The 23,563-nt window shown below is 41.2% G+C and overlaps 1 protein-coding gene across 1 annotated transcript; it reads left to right on the top strand.

The window, feature by feature from the left end:
* The first annotated feature begins 3,187 nt into the window (after window positions 1-3,187).
* On the top strand, window positions 3,188-3,553 carry LOC145796299 (uncharacterized). Its single transcript, XM_082881382.1, has one exon. It carries the CDS (start codon window positions 3,188-3,190, stop codon window positions 3,551-3,553), a length of 366 nt encoding a protein of 121 aa, XP_082737508.1.
* Window positions 3,554-23,563: the final 20,010 nt, after the last annotated feature.

Below are 23,563 nucleotides of genomic sequence, written 5' to 3'. Positions count from 1 at the left end.
GCAGGAGTTGAGCGAGAGGCTGAAGGCAAAGAGGACTAGAAAGCAGTATTAGTTAGTCCACAAACCTATATGGGGAACCTTGAACGGACGCTTTGTCCGGCAAGGGGAAGATTTTCCATTCAGTGGATTCCTAGAGCCTTGGTATGATTGGGAGACAAAGACTAGGTATCTATTGTTCGAGATCTTTTTCACTAGTTACCAAAAGAAGAAGACGAGTAGGAAAATCTAAGCACCAGTATGAATCAAGGAAGGACTGCAAACTTAGGCATTGAAGAGGAAGAGTTGCTGGGAAAGGCACTAGCTAACTTACTGATGAGTTCCACTACTGGAGCTAAGACCACCAACTTAGGGGATAGTTTTACTATCTCAATGATCGGATACCCCAGCAGCAGATTTCTCCAACCTTATCATGGATGCATTTGAAGCTCCACACCTGGTTTAAAAGTTCGAGCAAGGCGTCATCAACAGTTCTGAATCGGATAGTGAGTCTGGATCTAATTCCACTGAGTCTGTGGAGTCGGAGTCAAATTTGAGTTCTTCTAAGTCCGGTACTTCTGGGAGTGGTAACCCGCATGCCAAAGTCCTGTCCAGGTCGTCTTTTAGCTTTTCCTTTGAGTCCACTATAATTGAGGATCTAGACTTTTTAAATGGGAATGCTGTGAATGTTGCCTACTTCTTTATGCCTTTGGTTTGTTGTACAGATCTTAATTTTTAAAATTTTGACATAAACGAAGAGGAAAAAATTCCTCAGGTTTTGAAAAAATTTGGTTGATCATGAGGAGGAGAGGCGTGTTAAGCCCTGTACAGATGAAATCATATTAATTAACGTGGGTACTGAGGAAGATCCTTGCTTGGTCCAGATCGGGTCCACGCTGTCTTTAGATGAATGTGAGCGCTTAATGACTTTATTAAAAAAATTCAAAGATGTTTTCGCGTGGTCCTACAAAGACATGTCTAGAATCGATTCTGAGATTGTGCAGCATCGGATCCCTCTCGACCTTGAGGCCCGGCCAGTTAAGCAAAAACTGCATAGGGTTCGCCCAGATTAGGCTTTGAAGATTAAAGAAGAAGTTACCAAACATATTGAGGTAGGGTTCTTGCTTGTATTTGAATATCTAACATGGTTGGCCAATATTGTTTCAGTTCCGAAGAAGGATGGCAGAATCAGAGTCTGTGTTGACTTCAGGGATTTGAATAAGGCTAGGCCGAAGGATGATTTTCCACTGCCGCATATTGATGAGTTGGTAGACTTCACCGCAGGCCATGTATTGCTCTCGTTTATGGACGGATTTTTCGGGTATAACCAGATTTTGATGGCACCCGAGGATAAGGAGAAGACTGTTTTCACCACTCCGTGGGGCACCTATTGTTATCGAGTCATGTCGTTTGGGTTAAGGAATGCTGGGGCTACTTATCAGAGGGCTGTAACTACTATTCTGCACGACATGATCCACAAAGAGGTGAAGATGTATGTGGACGATATGATTGTTAAGTCCAAAGATTGAGAGAGCCACTACACTACCTTGGAAAAATTCTTTCAGTGAATTAGAGAGTATAGATTGAGGTTGAACCCACAAAAATGCACTTTCGGCGTAACAACGGGAAAAATGTTGGGATTCTTAATCACATAGAGAGGAATTGAGGTAGATCTTCCAAAATCAAGGCCATCTTAGAAATGCCACCACCAAGGATTGAAAAGAAAGTGCGCGACTTTCTGGGTAAAGTACAATTCATAAGGCAGTTTACTTCAAAACTAATCTTGACTTGTGAATCACTATTTGGTCTCCTGAAGAAATGAAAGAAATTCCAGTGGGACAATCGCTGTTAGTTCGCTTTTGAACAGGTCAGGCAGTACCTGTAGAATCCTCCTGTGTTTTCACTGCTAAAATCGGAAAAACCGCTGATCTTGTACCTGTCGGTGACAAACTCAATATAGGGTCTATGTTAGCTCAAGAGTTAGATGCCAAAGTGGAGAAAGCTTATTACTTGAGCAAGAAAATGCTAGACTACGAAACCCGTTACACTCCCTTGAGAAATCTTGTCTAGTCTTGGTATGGGCTACCCGGAAGTTGAGACACTACCTGTTAGCTCCCTCTGTAATCTTGATTTCGAGATTAGATCCCATCAAATATCTCTTTGAGAAACCAGCGCTTACGGGTATGCTAGCCCGTTGGCTGCTTCTTTTCTTTGAATTTGATCTTACATATGTTACACGCAAGTCTATTAAAGGGAGAGCTGTAGCGGAATTTCTGGCTGATCACCCAGTAGAAGGGGGTGAAGCAGTGGAGTACCTTTTCCCAGATAAAGATATTCTGCAAATAGAAGAGAAAATGTGGATGATGTACTTTGACAGAGCAATCAATCAATACGGTTATGGGATTGGTGCATTGCTAATAGCACCTGATGACTCCCATATACCCTTAGCCTTTAAACTTCAGTTCAAAGTATCCAACAACGAAGCAGAGTATAAGGCGTGTATTGTTGGTTTAGAAGCCGTCTTGGAACTAGGGACAAAAAGGTTGGACGTCATCGGGGATTCAAACTTGGTTGTGTCTCAAGCCAATGGAGATTGGCAAGTTAAAGAGGAGAAAATGAAGGTTTATCATTAGATCTTGGACATATTGGTTCCGAGGTATGAGAAGTTAATGTTTACCCACTTGCTAAGAGAGAACAACTGATTCGTTGATGCACTAGCAACTTTATCTTCTATGGTAGATATTCTATTAGGAGTCAGGATGCGTCCAATCATTATTGAACATAAGTACAGGCCGGCTTACGAAACCATTGCCGCGATAGATGAGGCTTCAGACAATAACCCCTGGTATTATGATATCTGGAATTTCCTGGAAAATGAGGCATATCTGCCAGGAGCAAATGCCAAGGACAAAAGGGGAATACGGCGTCTGGCCGTTCAATTCATTATCTGCGGAGGTAAATTATACAAAAGAGGCCATCTGGGAATGCATAAGCTATGCGTCGAGGAAGAAGAATCAAAATGCCTTATGGAGTCCATTCATGGAGGAGAGTGTGGAGCCAACATAAACGGTGTGATGCTCGCCCAAAAATCCTTAGACAAGGTTACTACTGGTCAACCATGGAAGAGGATTGTATTGGTTTTGTTCGGCGCTTTCACAAATACTAGATTCATGCTAATCGTATGAACATTCCGCCGTCAAAGCTTTATAACATGGCTTCACCATGGCCATTATCTGTTTGGGGGATAGATATTATTGGCGCAGTTATGCCAAAAGGGTCAAACAGGCATGAATTCATTCTGGTAACAATCGATTACTTCACAAAATGGGTAGAGGCCCAGTCTTACTCCGTGATGAAAGCAACGTATGTGACTAAGTTCATCAAAAACAATAACATATACCGGTATGGGGTGCCCAATGAAATTATCTCCAATAATGGAATGCACTTCAAGAAAGAGGTGATAGATTTGCTTGAAAAATATAACGTGGCTTTCCATAAGTCATCAACCTACACGCCTCAGACTAATGGGGTTGTTGAAGTTGCTAACAAGAATACAGAAGATGGTAGAAACCTATAGAGACTGGCCAGATAAATTGACATTTGCGCTCTGGGGCTACATAACCTCAATTCGAACACTTACAGGGGCAACCCCCTATTCTCTTCTCTACAGGATGGAGGCTGTTCTGCCAATCGAAATTGAAGTGCCCTCGCTACGATTTATGGTTGAGTGTCAGATAACAGAGGCAGATTGGTAACAAAGTAGGTTTGAGGAATTGATATTATTTGATGAGAGAATACTAAAGGCATTGTATCATGTCCAGGGCTACCAACGTCGAATTGCTAGGGCTCTTAACAAGAAGGTTAAGTCCCAGAATCTAAAAGAAGGGGACATGGTGCTGAAAGACAACCGAGCTCCCATTCATGACCCTAGGGGCATGTTCAAACCTAACTGGATTGGTCCTTACATCATCAAGTCAATTTGGTCAGGAGGGGCGGTATTCTTATGGACTTGGATGGCTTGGAGTTCTTGCAACCAATCAATATGGACAAGTTGAAGAAATATTACCCCCGAGAGGCTCGCTAGGCCGAAAACCCGAAAGGGCGACGTAGGCAAAATTTAGAGCAACCATAAAGGGCGACTTTGGCAAAAGTTAGATCGTTAAAGGAGAGAGTTCATACTCAAGTGAACTTGAACCGAACTACGTAAGGCCTGATTCCCATTTTTGGGATACGTAGGCAGCTTCATCTTGAAGTTCGACCGTAACTATCTCCAGTTCAACTGTCCTATCCGCTTTCGTAATCAAGTCATCCTTGTTCATCATCTATTAGTTCGGTTTTGCTCCGTATTTTGGGTAGAAAAACTGAGTACAGAACAACAGTAATGATACGCAGCCAGGGGCAATTATGATTTCTTTTGATTAGGGATTGTACATCTTGAGTATTGATTCTATGCATGTCAGGTGGTGATCGCTTCCAAAATTTGTTTTGGAAAGTTTTAAGGAAAGTTTTAATAAAAGTTGATTTTGTTCAAAATTTTACCCTTTTACAACTTAGACCATTTTTGGGACCAAAAGGAAAATTTTCAGCACTCGCAACTTTAATTTTATTGATTTCAACACAAGTACAGTCTCGAAACTCTTTGATTCTGATCAAAGCTGCTTTTACATCTTAAACTTGAAAAGAAAATATCAAAGCAGTAAAACTAGGGGCACAGTTGAGTCAGGTGGCTTTATGCCAAAGATGGTCCAACCTCTGCCTCCTCTTCAAGCCAAGCCAAGCCAAACACTCCTCAGACAGGGTGTATCTGAAACTAATGGCAGTGGCCAGAATCTCACTCGTCCTCCAAGCCGTGAGATACCGGGGTAGATGCGAGGCACGAACCGGAAAATGAAGTTATGTATTCCACTCCCTCATCTGGGCGTATCTGATCATGCCCAAACTGGCGTCGGAACTGGAGAGGAAAATAGAATATGTAATGTATAAGGCTAATCAACTCTACACCCGACTATCGGGACATGCTGTAGCTCATTTCGGCTAAATTAAACCAGGGGCAATGCAAAGATATATCAACTGCGGACCGGCTGCACATCCAATCACACCATAAACCCTCTGAGGGGAAACCACTAGCCATTGACGAAAGAAGTAAGCCCTGGCTGAGTATTCAGGGCAAGGGACCACTACTTGTAGTTTATCCATCAACCATACCCGATGAGGGATGAAAAATAAGAGAAATTAAAGAATAGAGAGGTGTGTGTTGAGGGAAAAGTAAGAAAATGGTTTTGAGAGAAAAACAAAGAATGAGTGATGAGTAATGTAAGAATTATAAATTAGAAGGGTGGAAAACAATACCTGGAGAAGTAGCAGGCTCCCTGCAAAGCGGGTAGTCTCTCCCAGACGGAAAGCATCCAAACCCACCAAAGTTTCGGCCAGTGCTAAACCTATGCAGCTTTTGCCCTCTTTCAAGCCTTGGGCCACTTCAATCAACCGAATACTAGTTCTGCCAATACTAAGGGCAATGAGGAATTGTGCAAGAAGGCATAAGCAAAGAGCATGTTGTCGGTGGCTACAACAGAGAAGGTCGCTCCTATCTCCAATAGCGGAAAATTGATGAACTAAACTGGGGATGTCCAGCTCTCCGTCATAAGCCAAAGATCGAGCCTCGTGCAATGATAATCCACACATCCGTCTTAAAGCCTTGGCACGGCTAAAATGGGGTTGAGGCATGATTTCTTTGTCGCACCGGGATTCCATCAGTGCTTGAAATTCCTCGAATGTTGGACATATTTCTTGAGATCCAAATTGAAATACATGTGTGATCGGGTTCCAACATCGAATCGCGACATAGAAGAATGGAAAGCAAAGAGAAGTGCGGCTCAAAGGAAAAAGGGCGTTTAGGCCAAAACCGTGGAAATTCACCTTTTCCGAGCCATCTATAGTGGCTATCCAATCTCAAACCCTATTGACAAGTAACATCTCTATCTTAAGAGAAAAATATCAAGGACTTGTGAGTCTGCCAGAAAAACTGCATGGGAGCACTATTTATAGAGTTTGAGAAGGAGCTGCGCATGATAGCTGGACAGCACTAACTGACATCACACTGATGGCTGGCCGTGCATCAGTGAAGCCTGGCTGGGTCTTAGTGCTGGTCTAGTTCAATTCAATTACAGCAAAAGCTGGCCTTTGTTCAAGTGGACCACGACTGTACTTTTGAGTTTTGTTTTGTTTTGTTTGTACCAAGTGTTTTTTAGCTTTTTTCGAGTTGTTTTCACTTCGTTTTTCTATTATCGAGTTGTATTTTACATTTTAACCAGTTGTGAGTCATTATCCGATTCATGAATCAATTCAAGAACAAGCATTCACAGTTATAAAGGTTACAATGCAAGGGTTACACCATTCATTGCATGCAAATGCCATTCATCACATTGTGTAAAGAGATTATTCAACAAAAACTTGTCTTTTATAAACTAACGGGTCCAGCCTCGATCATTGTTTTACAAAGCAAAAAAAAAAAAAAACAAAACAAAACAAAAGATAAGTCTTCAAAAACAAAGAGGGCCTATCCGGAGCTAGTCTTTAACTACATAGCAAAACGAAAGCAGAAAGGAAAAAAATAAACAAAATAGCAAATCATCATCATCATCAGTAGCCCATCCTAGCTCTCTTCCTCCTCGATTGCGGAGAAGGTGCGTCACTATCATCGCCGGGGCTACTGGACTACAAGTCAGTCTCCTCTCCCTCGTCCTCGGGGATCGTGGATCCATCAAAAGACTCCTCGGAAGGCGAGCGCTGCCTCACTCGACCTCTTCCCCGATCGGCTCCTCTGCGGCCCCTCCCTCGGCCCCGTCTCTACTTACTGGTTGCGGAAGGTCTTGCAGGCACCAGCTCAAGTTGAAAAGAGGACAAATATCAGTATAAATTAACAAAAGTATACAGTATGGCAACAATAGTAAACTGAAGATAGAATGTACCTTGATCCCATGGGTGACTAAGGCAGTCTACCTCTTCCATATCATCAGGAGCAGTCGGTCGATCGTACGAAGGAGGTCATCACTGTATGCCCGGGAGATCTGCAAAAAGAACAGAATTTGAGAAAAGCAAATGGAAGTAATAGTGACAATGAATAGAAATGGTAGAAAAACATCTAACATGCAATATGGACTAGCATAAAGGAATATGTACCTGCTTGACGACAGGAGCAAACGCTAGTTTGCGGTCTCTCTCCTCGATGTGCTCCAGTGGGATGTGCTCGATCATTCCATCCGGACGCATGTGCATGATTTCAATGGGGATCACAGGAAATCCAAGAATGGGAGCAATGGTAGGGGCACCTCCAGCAGGCGCATCGGCAGGTGCATCACTAGTAGCAGCAGCAGCAGCAACCTCCGGCACAGCTCAAGCCACGCGTGGGGTAAGAGGTGCCATCACCCAGGTGTGTAAAAAGGTAGTGAAGTCGTCAGGCTCATGATGACGATCGCCATCCTTGCCTATCATCAGAAGGTCGATCTCAGGACCGTCTTGCAACTTATCCACTACCCTTATAGCCGGGGGAGGTAGGTGTGGAATGTTGGGAGCAGCAATGCCCTATGTCTGGCGGATGAACCTCTCTTCTAAGTAGTACGCCCGGCCAAAGGGGCCCTCGAACAGAATCCTCATCGTAAAGGCATGCCAGGCAGCAGCGTAGGTCGTCCTCGATACTTGGGGAATGCCCGCCCAAGGGTGCCAGTCAACCTGTGAAATTTGTGCAATGTTAGATTAGTGCAGTATGAGAAAATCAGTGCAGTGTAGGATGTTAGTGCAGTGTCAGATGGCAGTGTAGTGTCAAATGTTAGTGCAGTGTCATATGAGAATGGCAGTACGGTGTCAAAAATTAATGCAATGACAGAAGTCAGTACAGTATGAGAATGGCAATATGGTACAAATACAATAGCATGAAAGTGACCGTGCAGTGTGGGAAACAGTGCAATATGCTTATAGTAGGTAACAGTTAAAGGTTGGTATTTGGCTACCTAGTCCGCAGTGATCGTGTCAAAGAAGCGGCGGAAGTACGGGAAGGTTTGGTCTACGAGGCGACGTCACTTGAACCGCGAGTTGTAGTACCGGCAATGGGGTGCTGACAACTCGATTGGCCTCACTGGGACTGAAGCCAGGGAAGTGAAATATGTGTAGACCCAAAGCTGCAAACAGGAAAAATAGATCAGATAAACAAGAAATGCAATAGTGAATAGAATGTAAAGCATATCAGAAAAAGTGAGTGAAAGGTATACCTCCCAAACCCTCTAGTAGCCGCCGAGTGAATCCACCTTGCAGCGAGAGACGGAGCTCATGTAGCAGTATAAGGTGGCCAGGCCGGCACCACCCTAGTCGTACTCCACCACCTGAGGAAGGCTTACTAGTGCCCATAGAAGGTATAACCCTATGGTATTTTCCTTGTTCGCAAATAGGGTAGTACTAAGAAAATATATGAGGAAGCCGCGGGTGCACTGGGCAACCTCATCTGTAGTAGCTGGCTGAGTGCCGAAAAAGTGCTCCAAGAACCAGTTGTAGCGCACCATCCCTTGGCTAGTGGTGTTTGGGATCGCCCCGAGAAGTTGGAGCTTCGCAGCTCTCCACTGGGTCATATTTGGATCAAAGGGGACTGGATCGCCGACCCCAACCCACAAACCAGTCAGCATCGAGAAGTCGTATGGGGTCAGTGTCATCTCCCCGGTCGAGGAGAGGTGGAATGAGTCGGTGGTATCCCACCATCTCTCTACCAGGGCCCCATAGAGCCATGACTCGGCCCTTATCTGTATGAGTCCGGAACAGAAAGGCCCAAAGCCAGCAGCATCAACTACGGTACGGACTTCTACAAGAAGCCGCTCGTACCAACGTTGGGGGCCAGATATGGAGCCATAGCCGCCTATCCTTCTGGCTATCACCTATCAATTGGGAGTCTTATCAGTATATGTACAGAAGAGACGAGTAGTCTGCTCATTAGTATCAACATGTGTGCAAAGTAAAATAAAAGGGAAAGTTGCATACCGTGGAGGCGTCGGCAGATACATGCTCTATGGGCTCTCACAGTAGAGTATCCTCGTCTAGCCCTGGGATGAAGCCCTCAAATCTCAAGATACCGCCTAGGGGTGGAACTTGTGTACGCGGCTGGTATGTTGCCACATCAAAGGGCCTCTCGGCAAGGGGAAGTAATGCAGTAGCCTCCTCCGCCTCCATATCTGCACCAAGGGAACCAATATCTGCATTGGGGTCGGGAATAGGCACTTCGTCAGTAGCCAGAGAGAGAAAAAAAAGAAAAGAATGAGTGGGTAAGCGAGGATGGGTGGAAATCACAAAACCAAAACCTTAGGAGAGAGAAAATAAAGAGAGGAAAAAAAAATCAAAGGGAGAAGGGGGAAAAGTTTGTGAAAATGTGCGAGGATCTAAGAAAAACCAAGAGAAAACTCAAAACTTCACCAAACCAAAATCCAATCGGTTCAAAATGTGGAGGATCAAGAGGGTTTTAAGGAAAAATTTTGCAAAAGTTGTTGGGTAACTCAAGAGGAATGGAAATCTAGAGAAAAATGAAGGCTAGAGAGAGAGAGGAGGAGATGTTTTCAGATGGGGGAGTGTGAGGAAATGATGGTTACATTGTGTTTTAAACAGCCACGGGTTGTAGTTTTCCTGAAACTGCCCTGCCGCTGTTGAAGGCCGGTCGGCTGTGTCGAAGCTCAGCCATGCATCAACGAGGCTTGGTCAGCTCTTGGTGAATTCAGTTTTGTTTTTTTGTGTTGTTTGTTATTATTATTTTATTTTAGTTTATTTTATTATTATTTTATTTTTGGTATTGTTTGAGTTTTAATTTGGGTATATAATAATAATAATGAATGATGAAAAAAAGAGAGGAAATAGAAAAAAGCAACAGTAAGTGAAAAAAAAAAAGAGAAATAAAAAAGAAGATAAAGTTGAGAAAAAGTGAAAAAAAACAAAAGAGAACGCATTTATTTGATTTTTGATCTAATTTGTTTAAGCTTGTTTGTTTTAAACTTTTTTTTTTTTGTGTGGTTAATGTAGCATTATTTTGCTTGAATTGTAGTTCATTCCGTTATGTTGTAATCAAATGATATTGTATGTACAGTTCATACAGAGGAATTCCAAATAAAATCATTCGTGCCACATTAAAATCGTCATCCATTTTACAACCAAATTGAAATGCGGTGCATTGAGCCCATTATTTTAACACATTGGCATTGTTTTGATTTCACGTGTCTTTGAGTAGAATCCATGTTTCGACTTCTACTTATGCGATTTGTTTGTTCTCAGTCAATTCCCAATCTTTCTTCCTCTCGTATGTGACGCGTTAGGATTGCAAATCGGTTAAAAACATTCGGGTGCGCCCAGTGTTCGCATCATCCTTCCTTCTCTCGCGTGTGATGCATTAGGATTGTAAATCGGTTAAAAACATTCGGGTGCACCCGGTGTTCACACCACCCTTCCTCTTCTCACGTGTGACACGTTAGGATTGCAAATTGGTTAAAAACGTTCGGGTGTGCCTAATGTTCACACCACATTTCCTCCTCTCGCGTGTGACGCGTTAGGATTGCAGATCGGTTAAAAACATTCAGGTGTGCCTCATATTCACACCACCCTTCCTCCTCTCGCGTGTGACGCGTTAGGATTGCAAATCGGTTAAAAACATTGGGGTGCACCTGATGTTCACACCACCCTTCCTCCTCTTACGTGTGACGCGTTAGGATTGCAAATCGGTTAAAAACATTCTGGTGCCTCCGGTGTTCACACCACCCTTCCTCCTCTCACGTGTGACGCGTTAGGATTGCAAATCGGTTAAAAACATTCTGGTGCCTCCGGTGTTCACACCACCCTTCCTCCTCTCACGTGTGACGCGTTAGGATTGCAAATCAGTTAAAAACATTCGGGTGCACCTGATGTTTACACCATCCTTCCTCCTCTCGCGTGTGACGCGTTAGGATTACAAATCGGTTAAAAACATTCGAGTGCATCCGGTGTTCACACCACCCTTCCTCCTCTTGCGTGAGACGAGTTAGGATTGCAAATCAGTCAAAAACATTAGGGTGTGCCCGATGTTCACACCACCCTTCCTCCTCTTGCGTGTGACGCGTTAGGACTGCAAATCGGTTAAAAACATTCGAGTGCGCCCGATGTTCACACCACCTTTCCTCATCTCGCGTGTGACACGTTAAGATTGCAAATCAGTTAAAAACGTCGGGTGCGCCCGTTGTTCACATCCCATTTCCTCCTCTCGTATGTGACGCGTTAGGATTGCACTTTTGGTTAAAAACATCGAGTGCGCCCAATATTCACACCACCTTTCCTCCTCTCGCATGTGACGCGTTAGGAATGCCAATCGGTTAAAAACATCGGGTGTGCCCGATGTTCAGACCACCTTTCCCCCCCTCGCGTGCAACGTGTTAGGATCTCGGTTGAGACTTGGGGTGCGCTCGATGATTCGTCACCCTTCGCCTTTCCTACGTGACGCGTAGTTAGGTTTGCATAATTTTCTTACATTCTTTCTACATGAAATGTAGCTTGGCTCGTGTTTCCCACGCGAGGCGTGTTTATTTACTTACTTCTTTTCATGGTTGGAATTGTTGTACCTTGTTTTAGTTTGTTTAAATGTGGCATTTTCTTTGCGTTGTATTTGCATTCAAGTGTTTCATTGCATGGTCTCATTGCATGATCATAAGTTGTATTCTTGCATCTTGTGTTTGTATTTTGCCCCTGAACTATGTTGGTTTGATTCCTTGCAAAGGGATATGTAGGCAGCTTGCGAGCGCAACCAATCTAATTTATGTCTTGCTTTCTTCCCCAAGTCTTGTGGCCTCATCAAATGGGTCGTCTCTGGGCTTTGACATTCACTCACGTCATTTCATGACTGCTCGAGCTCTATCAAAGAGGGGCAATTGTAGACACCCCATTTTGACTACTTGCAAGACTTGACCGCTTGGTTCGATACACTTGATGATGAAAGTTGAATTGTGTGCTTTGAATTCACAGTGATTCGGATTCAGTCAGGCTCTCGAAATAACCTCAAATCGTCAGTATTTACCTTGTTTGAATTTCTGAGTCTCATTTTTGGACCTTTTACCACCCTAAGCTAAGTTTGAACCAAAAAAACAGAGGAGGGCATCAAGGCCCGGTAGTACATCAGTGATGGCCGGCCGTGGCTATGAAAGGCCGGCCAGGCCTTGGTGGCGAGAAACACTGTTTTGGGCCGGAGGCCGCCAACTGTCCATTTTTGTAGATATTTATCACATTTTGAGCTCAAATTCTATAAAAACGAGGTCCAGGCTCTGTTTTGGGGGTTGAACAAAATTTAGAAAGCCTATATACACCTTGAGAGCTCCTTCTTCCATTGCAAGCAACCTTCGAGTTAACCTAGCTCCCTTGTGTCATCTCCATACACCATACACAACCTTGTCTCACCATCTTAGAGCCTTGGTTGATCTTTGAGAAGTATAATTCAAGCTTGAGAGTGGGTTGAGACTAAGCTTGGATCATAATCAAAGGCCAACTTATTTGCAAGGTATAAGCTTTTTATCTTCCTTCTTGCTTTCATATCTTTCATTTCCTACCTAATTCTTATTGTTTTGTGTTTCTTTGAGTCTATTCTAAGTGTTTAATATTGGGTTTGAAAAGCTACCAAAAGAGTAAAGAGAGTTTACACTCTTTCTATATCTTTACCTATAGCTTAAACATTTCTTTTACACTCATTTTCTTTGCTCCTTGCACTGATTTTCAGAGTTTAAAAAGGGCTAAAAATCATGTTTTGAGGTTTCAAAAGTGGAGGGGTTAGCCACCCCTCCTTGTTCTTGCTTCCTAACCTTGTTCCCCCTCTTCGTTGTTTAGTTTTTTAGGCTCTTTTCATTAACTTTGAGCCTTTGTTTTCATCTAATAAGGGCTGTTTGAGGGCTATCCTAGGTTGTTTAATTGGTTCAAGCTTTGGTTAATTCATTTGTTGTCTCATAAGTTTTCATACATAACATATTATATGTTGTTCTAAGCTTTTTTTCAATTTATTTCCATGTCTAAAAGTCTAATTTTAACAATCAATCCACCATCCATCTCTTTCATTCTTGAGAATGATTTCAACTGATTGAGGCTGCTCAAAATATGTGAGAAAGACTCTTACTTAATGGCTTAATCTTTTCGGAGATTCATTGTCAACGGTATAGTCTCTCTCTCATGTTTTTGAAGAACCTCTCATTTGAGATTACTTCTTGTTTAGAGGACTTTAACATCACCATGGACAAATGGACTAAAGCATGGCAAGGCTTCATAAAATTGGCTTAAAACTTGGAACAACCTATATAAAGAAAATGGTTAGAATCACTTGAACTTGGCCGGACATTATGCCAAGTTCCTTGTGTAAGCGTCGTCGCATGCTAATTCATGGCATTTTGATGATTCTTGAAGCGTTGTAACCTCCCTCTTTGAGTTCACTCTATGACAAGAGGGAGGGGTGGTCTTATTTATTGCATTCATTGACTTTTGTCCAAACTTGTATCCGAAATCATCAAGCAATCAACTTGCTTGTTGATGGTTTTGGGACCAATTTCATCCTTCTCTCGACCCTCTCCATGACAGAGAAGGAAAGATGGGAAAAATAGAACTTGAGAACACTCTGTCTATACTAGTTCACCTCAGAACACAACAACAGAGTTTTGCACCAAATTGAGGCACGACCGGCCATCTGTAGACCCGGCCGGCCATCACTGATGCACGGTTGGCCCTCAGTGTGTGGCCAGTAGTGCAATTTTGTAGAAAATAGAGGCAGTGGCTGAAGGTGAAACAGAGTTGGCTTGGACAAACAGAGTAGCTCTCAGGCATTGTGCATGCAACCCTCATCCATCTTCACTTACGCCTTTGTCGAATGCGATTAATTGTTTCATTAATGTTATAATTATCATAGTTGTAAATTAATCTTATTGGAATTAATATTGTTGTAGCCATTGCTTATTGATAATTGGTATAGCTAGTTAAATTGTTGTAATAAAGTAGTTAATTAGTATGGCCAGTTAAATTGTTGTAATAAAGTAGTTAATTAGCTTAGTTAAGTTAATTATTATTCATTCACCCAGTTTTGTAATAGTTAGTTAATTTGGACTTTTTGAACTTTGATTCGCACCCTTCTACGTGAGGGATCAAATGTTGTAATAATGTGTATGTCTTTCAACCCCACGTCTTTCTTCCTTTTATTTATTCGCTTATGATGGTTAGTATAGAGCGCGTTTCATTAGCATTATCATGCCTTGTATTCACTTGCATTGCATGCACCGAGGCTCGGTTCATTATTCAAACTTGCATTGTCATTTAAATAATTCTTTGAATACGTGCTTAGACCACATGTTAGCAAATTGATTCACATGTCAAAAATTAGTAGCCGAGCCTATTAATTGCATATCACATGCGTTGCATTAGCCATAACCGCATAAAGTTAAAAACATACATATTTTCTAATTATTTTTCTATGCTTTGCTTTGGCTTGGAGTATTAGGTGAGTAATTTCACGTTTTAGCATCTTGCATTGAGTGTTTGTGTTGCCATGTCTAAAGCATGAATTCCATGAGGCTAAGTGTTTAAATGATATAATTGTTTGAATGCCTGTGGATGAAGGCTAATTTAGCCCACTTTTTCAAGTGACAAAATTCACAAAACAAAACATGAGATTAAATGTTCCAAATCTTGCAAAACTAGTCTATACCTTGTGTGCACATCACATATTAATATAACTAATAAATTGGAACAAGAGCATACAATGTAAATAAGAAACACATCATGATTAGTAGAGGCCGATCTTTGATCGGGTGAGTAGGGCGCTCAATTCATGACCTTCCCCTCTCGTACCTAAGTTCCCAAACCGAGACACTTTGGTGATGACGAACTAATGGCCTTTGGCACGAATCTCGAGTTTTCTAAATGTTCTAAAAATATTTAGGTGGCGACTCTGAAATCTAGCAAAGCAATCCATGTTTGGCATAAAATTCACAAAAAAATTTCAAAACAAAACATGAGATTAAATATTCCAAATCTTGCAAAACTAGTCTATATCTTGTGTGCACATCACATATTAATATAGCTAATAAATTGGAACAAGAGCATACAATGTAAATAAGAAATACATCATGATTAGTAGAGGCCGATCTTTGATCGGGTGAGTAGGGAGCTCAATTCATGACCTTCCCCTCTCGTACCTAAGTTCCCGAACCAAGAAACTTTGGTGATGACGGACTAATGGCCTTTGGCACGAGTCTCGAGTTTTCTAAATTTTCTAAAAATATTTAGGTGGCGACTCTGAAATCTAGCAAAGCAATCTATGTTTGGCATTTGATTTAAACATCGATTTTCCAAAAAGAATTGCTGGATTTGGACTCTTTTTGTGTTTTCACTGTTTCACATTGCACTTGTGAAATCAGATTCAGAACCATAAGTGGAGTCCGAACAATAGGGCTATTCACCTTCCGAAAGGAGCACAGAAAGCTAAGCTACACTTAGTCATGCAACACCGAAAGTATTTTAAAGCAGAAATAATGAATTATTATCTCAGAAAAAGTACTTTTCATTTTCATAAAATTTTCAAAATTTTACAGTAGATAGAAAATTTAATTCCGAGTCTAATAGTACTAACCACGCTTAAAACAAAGCTATAATGAATTACTTATGACCATTTAAAGCAATTCTATATTTTCAAAGCAAACAAACAGAGCCTTACATCCAGCAGCCAAGCCAGTCAAGTCGACGTAAAAACGGCGTGGGGCTGCTCGACGCAATGCGGCTTAGCGCGCGTATGGGTAGGCGCAAGACGTGCAGGCAGGAAGCGCGAACAGCGTGCTCCTGGGAAGCGTGCCTAGCGCGTGCGGGCTGGCAGTGACGCGTGGCGTGCGCATGGGCGGCCTGACTGCGTCATCTGGTGCATGTGGCTCACGCGCCGCCTTCCGGGGTGTTTTCTAGTCCAATTTTGGTACTGTCATACTCCATTTTCCTAAGTAAAAACAATGGTAGTCTGAAAAATGACATTTAACAAACACAAATAATGGGGTGTATCACACACACTCTCTAATGAGAGTGGAAGTGCAGAAACTCCGTACTTCATCTTCTTCCTTAAGCCACCAAAAACTCAAAACGAACCCAATTTACGGTTTGATTTTTCTCATCAACCGTAAGTCCAAATATAACAAATAATATATGGTTTTGAAGGTCTCGAAACAAGGATTCTAAATATGTAAGATTTGTAGACTGTAATTAAAGTATGTATGTAACAAGCCCGCGGGGGGACCTCGCTACAGCTCGGACTCGACTTTTCGCAGTCACGGTTCTAAATCTGAACCAAAGAGTCCAAATCCGGCAAATCGTTTTAGGAAAACTGATTTTTGAAAGAAGTGCCAAACATGGACTGCTTTGCCAGATACAGAGTCGCCACCTAAATATTTTATTTTGGGAAATTTAGGAAACCCTGACTCGGTGCCAAAAGGCCACGTGTCCGTCATCACCAAAGTTGCCTCGGCTCGGGAACTTGGGTACGATTGGGGAAGGTCACTTCGTGAGCACCCCCGCTCGCCCGGTCATAGGCCGGCCTCTACTAACCATGATATCAATTTTTGAAAACATTGTGAGTTCTTATACCGGTTATTAGCCTAGGTTACTATGTGATGCGCACAGCATATAAGTATAGACCGGGTCGCCCGAATTGGAACAAAACATTTCATGTTTGCCTTTTTTGAAAGAGGTTTTGCTACCCGCAGGTAGGCTTGAAACATTTGATGATTTACTCCAATTCTGATAACCCGACCTTCACCCACAGGCATTCAGGCAGTTATATCATATAAGCACATAGCCTCATGGTAAGCATGCTATCATGGCATTCACTCACACGCATGCAAGGATGCTAAAGCATAAAACTCACCGAGTACTCCAAGCCAAAATAGAAACTATATTAGAAATCATGCATGATCCTAAGTGTACAGAAATGCCTAATGCAACACATGCAAAATGCAACTATAGCAGGCTCGGTTATTCTAAGATGGCATATGGAATGCTATAACTACCATGTATTCAATTTGGAATTGAAAGTACAATGCAGTTAGTATGATGCGCCGAGCCCGATGCATGCAATACAGATGAATGATGCAAACATGCTGTCATACTGTATGCTAATTGAAATATGCCCTAATCTAACCATCAAAAGCGGATAAATAAAAGGGAGAAAGACGTGGGGTTGGAAGACATACATCACACTCACCCACACTTATTACAGTTGTGCCCTCACTCGGAGGGTCCGAATAAATAATGCAGTCTAAATATTACAGTCCCGAATAAAAGAATATTACAGATTTCTAATTAATTAATGAATTGACTAAGAAAGCAAATAAAACTGGCGTGCAAGCCAGGGACTGTCTTGCTTCTGATGGATGATGCATGTCCGGATCGTCTTGCGCGGAAATCCACCGGAATGCCCCAATTAGCCTCTGTTTAGCAGTTATCCTCGAAATGCGTGCCGAATCCCGAAAAATTGCTGATTCCTGATTTTGCTGCAACAGAGAGCAGGAAAGGGGCACAGCAATGTATTTGCACAGATATATGCATGTCTCGATCCTCGTGCCACCAATCACGCATATCGAGGCATGATGGCCGAAGAGTCGAAATGCACCACTCAATATAGGATGAATGCACATGAAACTACAGCTAAAACCTAACTCCATCATGGATAATCCGGAGTGTCGGTGACTGGGGAATTGAGACACATTCCGTCACTCGGAGTACGAAATGTACCTCGTTTCCCGTGCCCGGGTTAACTCCTATTCCGGACATGATGCAATATGCATGATATGCATGAAATACAACTAATATACAATCCTAACATACACAATGCTACGGAATGACGTGCCTCGAAATGCGTGCACACGGGCACGCGAACCGAGAAAATGACGGAATGCTGAAAATGAGATGCCTCGAAGTGCGTGCATACGGGCACGCAAACCGAGATGATGACAGAATGAAAATGAGATGCCTCGAAGTACGTGCACACGGGCACGCAAACCGAGGCGATGACAGATACAATGAAAATGAGATGCCTCGAAATACGTGCACACGGGCACGCAAATCGAGGCGATGCTAAAATGACGTGGAAATGACAAATGGGCTTATACCAACATGAGTGAGCCTCAGCCACACTCACATCGGATGCCGTCGGATAAAAAAGGAGTGCCTCGAAATGCGTGCACACGGGCACGCCAACCGAGGCGATGCTAAAATGACATGAAAATGACAAATGGGCTTATACCAACATGAGTGAGCCTCAGCCACACTCACATCGGATGCCGTCGGATAAAAAAGGAGTGCCTCGAAATGCGTGCACACGGGCACGCAAACCGAGGCGATGATGGAATGCGATGAAACATGGCAAAAATGATATGCAAGCATGCTAATGGAATTTCAGCAACAAAATATGGGGAAAACAGTCCCGAAATGAAGCGAAATGATATGAAATGCAAGGAAATGTCCCGAAATGCAACATTAGGCACCCGAAATGGCCTATAGCCATGCTAAATATGCACAACATGGACATGCAATGCAAAGACAGAAGCTAGACAGCCCCAAGATAAGCACTTTTCCAGTTATAAACATGGCCAAACAGCAAATATAGGTATGGCAAAAATAGCATACAAGAATAGGGGCCAAGATAGGGGTAATGAAGCAAGTGGTATAAGCTAAACCCAAACTGAAAAATTTCCTTCTACAACACTGAAGATGGACCAAAAATATGAACATTTACAGTATATGGCAGCCTCAAAATCAGTATACAAATATGCTAAAAATGGGATGCAAAACAAGGCCCAAAAGGTGCTATAACATGAAGTATATAAAATAATCACCAAACAGGAAAAAAGTGTGAATGAAACATGAAGTATAGGCCAAAACAAGGCCACTTTCAGTTCGGACCAAGGTCCAAAAACAGAAGCCAAGAGGGCTATCAACTTATGCAAAAATGGGGCCAAATAAGGGATTGAACTACAAGTGATACATGGAGACACCAAACAATGTTGAGCCCTTCTCCAATGTTGAAGAGGGGCTCAAAATAAGCCCTATATCAGTTTACAACATGCTCGAAAATAAATTGCTCATGGGTCAAAAATAGCATGTAAATCTATGACATACAAGATGGTCAATGAAGCAAGTGTATTATGGAGGGCTCAAACAGGGTTGAGCCCTTAATGAGAAGTGAAGATGAGCTCAAAATATGGCCCTTTTCAGTTAGGGCCAGAGCTTGAAACAAAAATCAAGAGGGGCTTAGAAATGGAACAAGATAAAGGGTCAAAAGGGTAAAAGTGTAACTTACCCTTGAAGATTCGAGAATTTGTTGCTTCTTGGGTTGATTTGCAGCTTCTTTAGCCTTCAAGAATCCTCCCTTGCTGCTGGAAATGAGATGGTGGTGGTAGAGCTTGGTGGTGTAGAAGGAATGAAGGTTAAGAAGTTAGGGTTTTTTGGAGAATTGAGAAGGATGACAATGGAGTTTAGGGTTTGTGCTTGGAGAGGAATTTTTCTAACCCTCAAGAAGAAGACCCTCAGCTGGCTATAAGGTCAAGAAAGGGGTGTAAAAGGGGGGTGAATTGGAGAGCATAACTCTCTCCCAAAATATCCCCCGGATACAAAATATCTGGGGGATATTGCCCAACAGCTGGAAAGGGTACAGTGAGGAGAATACGGCCGGCCTCATACTTTTTCTGGAGGTGGCCGGCCGGCCACACCCCCTAGCCGGCCGGCTAGGGGTCAAAAGGGTCAACAAGATTCTTTGGCCGGCCAGGTATTGGGGAGGTAGCCCTATGTGTGTACAACACAACCATGTAATTGAAGTTCCAAGAAAGTGGGCCCAAGGGGTTCAACAATGGCTCGGAAAGAGGGGGTCAAAAGGGTCAAGTTGACTTACTGGCCGGCCATGAACTCTTAGGGGCCTCTCAGGTGTGTACATCACAGATATGTGGTTCAAAGTTCAAGAAAAAAGGTCCAAGGGGTTCAACATTAGCCCGGAAGAAAGGGGTCAAAAGGGTCAGGTGACCTTAATGGCCGGCCACCAACTTTTAGTGGCCTCCCAGATGTGTAGATCACAGATATGTGGTTGAAATTTGGCAACACTAGCTCTAAGGTATTCAACATTAGCCCGGAAGTGCGAAAAACGGGCGCCGGGAGGCTCCGGAGGAGAGATAACTGGTTGCTGCAACAATTGTTGGCCTCCCACCCTTCAGTGACCTTCCTCGGGATAAAACAGAGGTACCTGCCAAAAATGAACGAAAACCGTTGCAAAACGAATGTTCCGGGGCCAAAACACGCAGTTCGGGGTCCCGAAAATGGGCTGTTAAGCACCGAAAATGGTATTCGACCTCGAAGTGGGTTTCTCAGCCCCCAGTGTCCCTCAAAAGGGAGAAAATAAGATGTATGCCAAAAATCAGAGCAATAGGAGATGGTTAAGTGGTCCCGAACCGAGGCACACGGCCTGACGGCTCCGAAAACCGGGAACCGGACTCCGAAATGGGCAAGATGGCCTACGGCCACCAAATGTAGCCTACGGACATTGAGAAATGGTCTACGAGACCTCTCCCTCCCTTCAGGAAAAGAAACAGAGAAAACCGAGTCTGGTTCGCAAACCGAGACAAGGCACAGAAAAGGGTTCGGAAGTCCGGAGGCAGGGCTTACGGCCGCGACTCTGAAACTTCTGAACGAGCACATTATGCAACATCACCAAGCGCTCAATCGGTAACGTCTGAGTCTTAAGGCCGGTCAAAAATGGGGTGTCTACAATGTAAAACCATCATGCATGTAAAGTTTCGGGAATATAAAATGGGTCTCCATTTTTCTTAAAATCTAACCGTTGGATTTTCATGAAACTTTGCAGATATGTTCTACATAAAATGTCCTACAATATATGTAAATTTCAAGTTGATCAGAGAAAGTTTGAAAAAAATATTAATTTTTATGTATATATCATGTATATATATAATTATATACATATTTTAATGCATAAAAATAAGCATGAAAATACATTATAAGTGGCTCTAATACCAATGTAAGATACAGACAACGCAGCGGGTAAATAGATTCAAACCATACCTTATGCAACAGAATCCGAAATGAAGAACCTTGTCGGTAAATCACATGCTTCACAACCACGAACTAAGAACACCCAACAATGGAGTGATACCATAGTATGAGTATCACTCACACTAGTCACAGTGCAAATGCTTGATTATTATTCTAATTGGAGAAAGTTAGAGAGAGTATGGGAAAAATCATTTGTTATTGGATTCATCCCATATCTCATATATCGTATAAGATATACAGGCTGACCATCTAGCCATCTATCCATATCTCTTGATAAGTTATGGTAGATATAAATATTGATAGTGGATTATCCAAATAGGATAGATAATAATTCAAATTCAAATTTAAATTCAAATTACATGGATAATTTGAATGGATCATGAGTCATGCCACATGGGCACCCAAATTTGAGTCCAATACCCGGCCCACTTTTTAAAAAACTTTATTTTCAAATCATATTAAGAAAACTCTACCAAACATTACCATAATTTTATTTCGTTCACAGTTCACATTTCACTTATCTTTTCATTTTTCCTTCCAAATCTCTATCTCTAAATCTATAAACCAAACATAATTTGAAAGTATTATGAAATTTCATATAGTTAATCTCATCATAGAATGATAAAACAAATTAGAATTATTACTAATATGGTGGTCATCAAACAAACACAATACTTCTTAATCCGTCACTCAATCTGACCAAACTAATAATCTTCTCATTAATAATTTTCATACTAACAATTCCATCTAACCCAACTCTAAAAACAAGAAAGCCTCATGACACAATTCTTATCTTCTCTGCTAAAAACCCTCTACATTGCTAGATCTTTCAACAATCGCTAAATAGTAACTCTTATCGGCTAAAATCTTTCCATCCAAACAATTTTTAATTTTTTTGAAAAGTAAGTTAAAAATTACTTTTAAACTTTTTTTTGAGTTTTTTGAAAAAGTAATTAAAAAAAATTAAGAAATAATACAATCCAAAAAAGTCAAAAGCGAAAAAAAAAAGAAGCCAAAGTTGGCGAAATTTGTCTTGTTCTCTTGTATTAGGTGTAACCCAATCAACTACAATAACTTTTATTTTGTGGGACACAAATGTCTCTGCCAAACCCTGATTAAATGGGTTTGGTTTATTCAAAATAAGTTGTTTGTAGTGTTTTGGCTTCTTGTTAAACTAAATTATTAAAAACTAGTTATTGTTGCCACGCAATAGTATCCATGCTTATAGTTCTTTTCTAATCACCCATGCCATAAACACCAAAATGAGAGCAATTATTAGAGAATTGACACTTAATTAGTATAACGGTAATTTAGATAAGTAAATTACGTTACATACCAACTAGGAGTAACTGAGATATGAATAATATACTTGTTAGCTACCATAAATTTATGGTCAAATCAATTATTACAAAATTTAAAAAATTAAATCATATTGTGAAACATTTAAAATTGAATCAGAACCAAAATGTCAGTTCCACAATTTCATTGAACACCATATTGTTAACTAGTTTCAATTGTATATATATATATATATATATATAATAAAAGTGATAAATTATATAAGACATTCGGGTCATAAGTTCAATTTTGAAACTTTAGCTTCAAACTATATTTTTTTAGGGTTAAAAGAGTAATAAAAAATTGAATGATCATATTACTCCTATTGATTTGTCTATTTGTCCATTGATCACATGACATTTTTCTATTTATCCACGTTACCTATTTGTCTATCTAATCTATCTATTTGACCATATCACTACCACCACCAGTTACTAACAACTACTATCTGTCGTGGCCAACAAGCATAAAAATAAAAAATAATTTTTTTACCAAATAATTTCATTAATCATATTTTTATTACTAAAATAAAATAATTATTGAATGTAATACCATACGCACCCAAAAAACTGATTTTTTTCACAAATTTCGCATTATATAATTATTTTAAAAAAATTAATAAATACTTTTAGAACATATAAACGATATTTTTAGTTCAGATAAGCTATACAAATATTTAAAAGGTATAGATGTTTCACAATATATGAATAACTTATATATATGATATTAAAATAATAATAAATATAACATAATTGATATAAATAATACAAGGGAAGAGCTGTGATTACAGTGCCAAAACCGCTTTTTCATAATGGCTCATGCACCACCTCGTGGATTTTGATTCCTTCGAAATCTTCTTTATATTTTATTAGGCCCTTGGTACATTATTGAATTTTAAAATAATATTTTTTTGTTATTATTTTTTAATTATAAATAAATATATATATTTTTTATTGCAGATCTTTTGCTTTACCCATGCTAATTTCACCTCTATCGAAAATAACAACAATGCTACAGACCATTAAATTTCTACCACTAACACCACCATTAATGATGTGGCAAGTAAAAAAAATAAAATAAAATAAAACAACAATGATTCATCCCCCTTTTCCCCCCACCCCCTTTGACCCCCCCTCTCTCTCAT

This window comes from Camellia sinensis, chromosome 7 (assembly GCF_055761805.1).
Source record: "Camellia sinensis isolate YWXY chromosome 7, ASM5576180v1, whole genome shotgun sequence".
NCBI lineage: Eukaryota > Viridiplantae > Streptophyta > Magnoliopsida > Ericales > Theaceae > Camellia > Camellia sinensis.
The sequence above is the reverse complement of the archived record's forward strand: the minus strand, read 5'-3'. Positions and strand labels throughout refer to the sequence as shown.

Bases quoted from the DNA above. Each gene is read 5' to 3' on its own strand.
- LOC145796299 (XM_082881382.1), top strand. From the start codon at position 3,188: ATGGCTTCACCATGGCCATTATCTGTTTGGGGGATAGATATTATTGGC.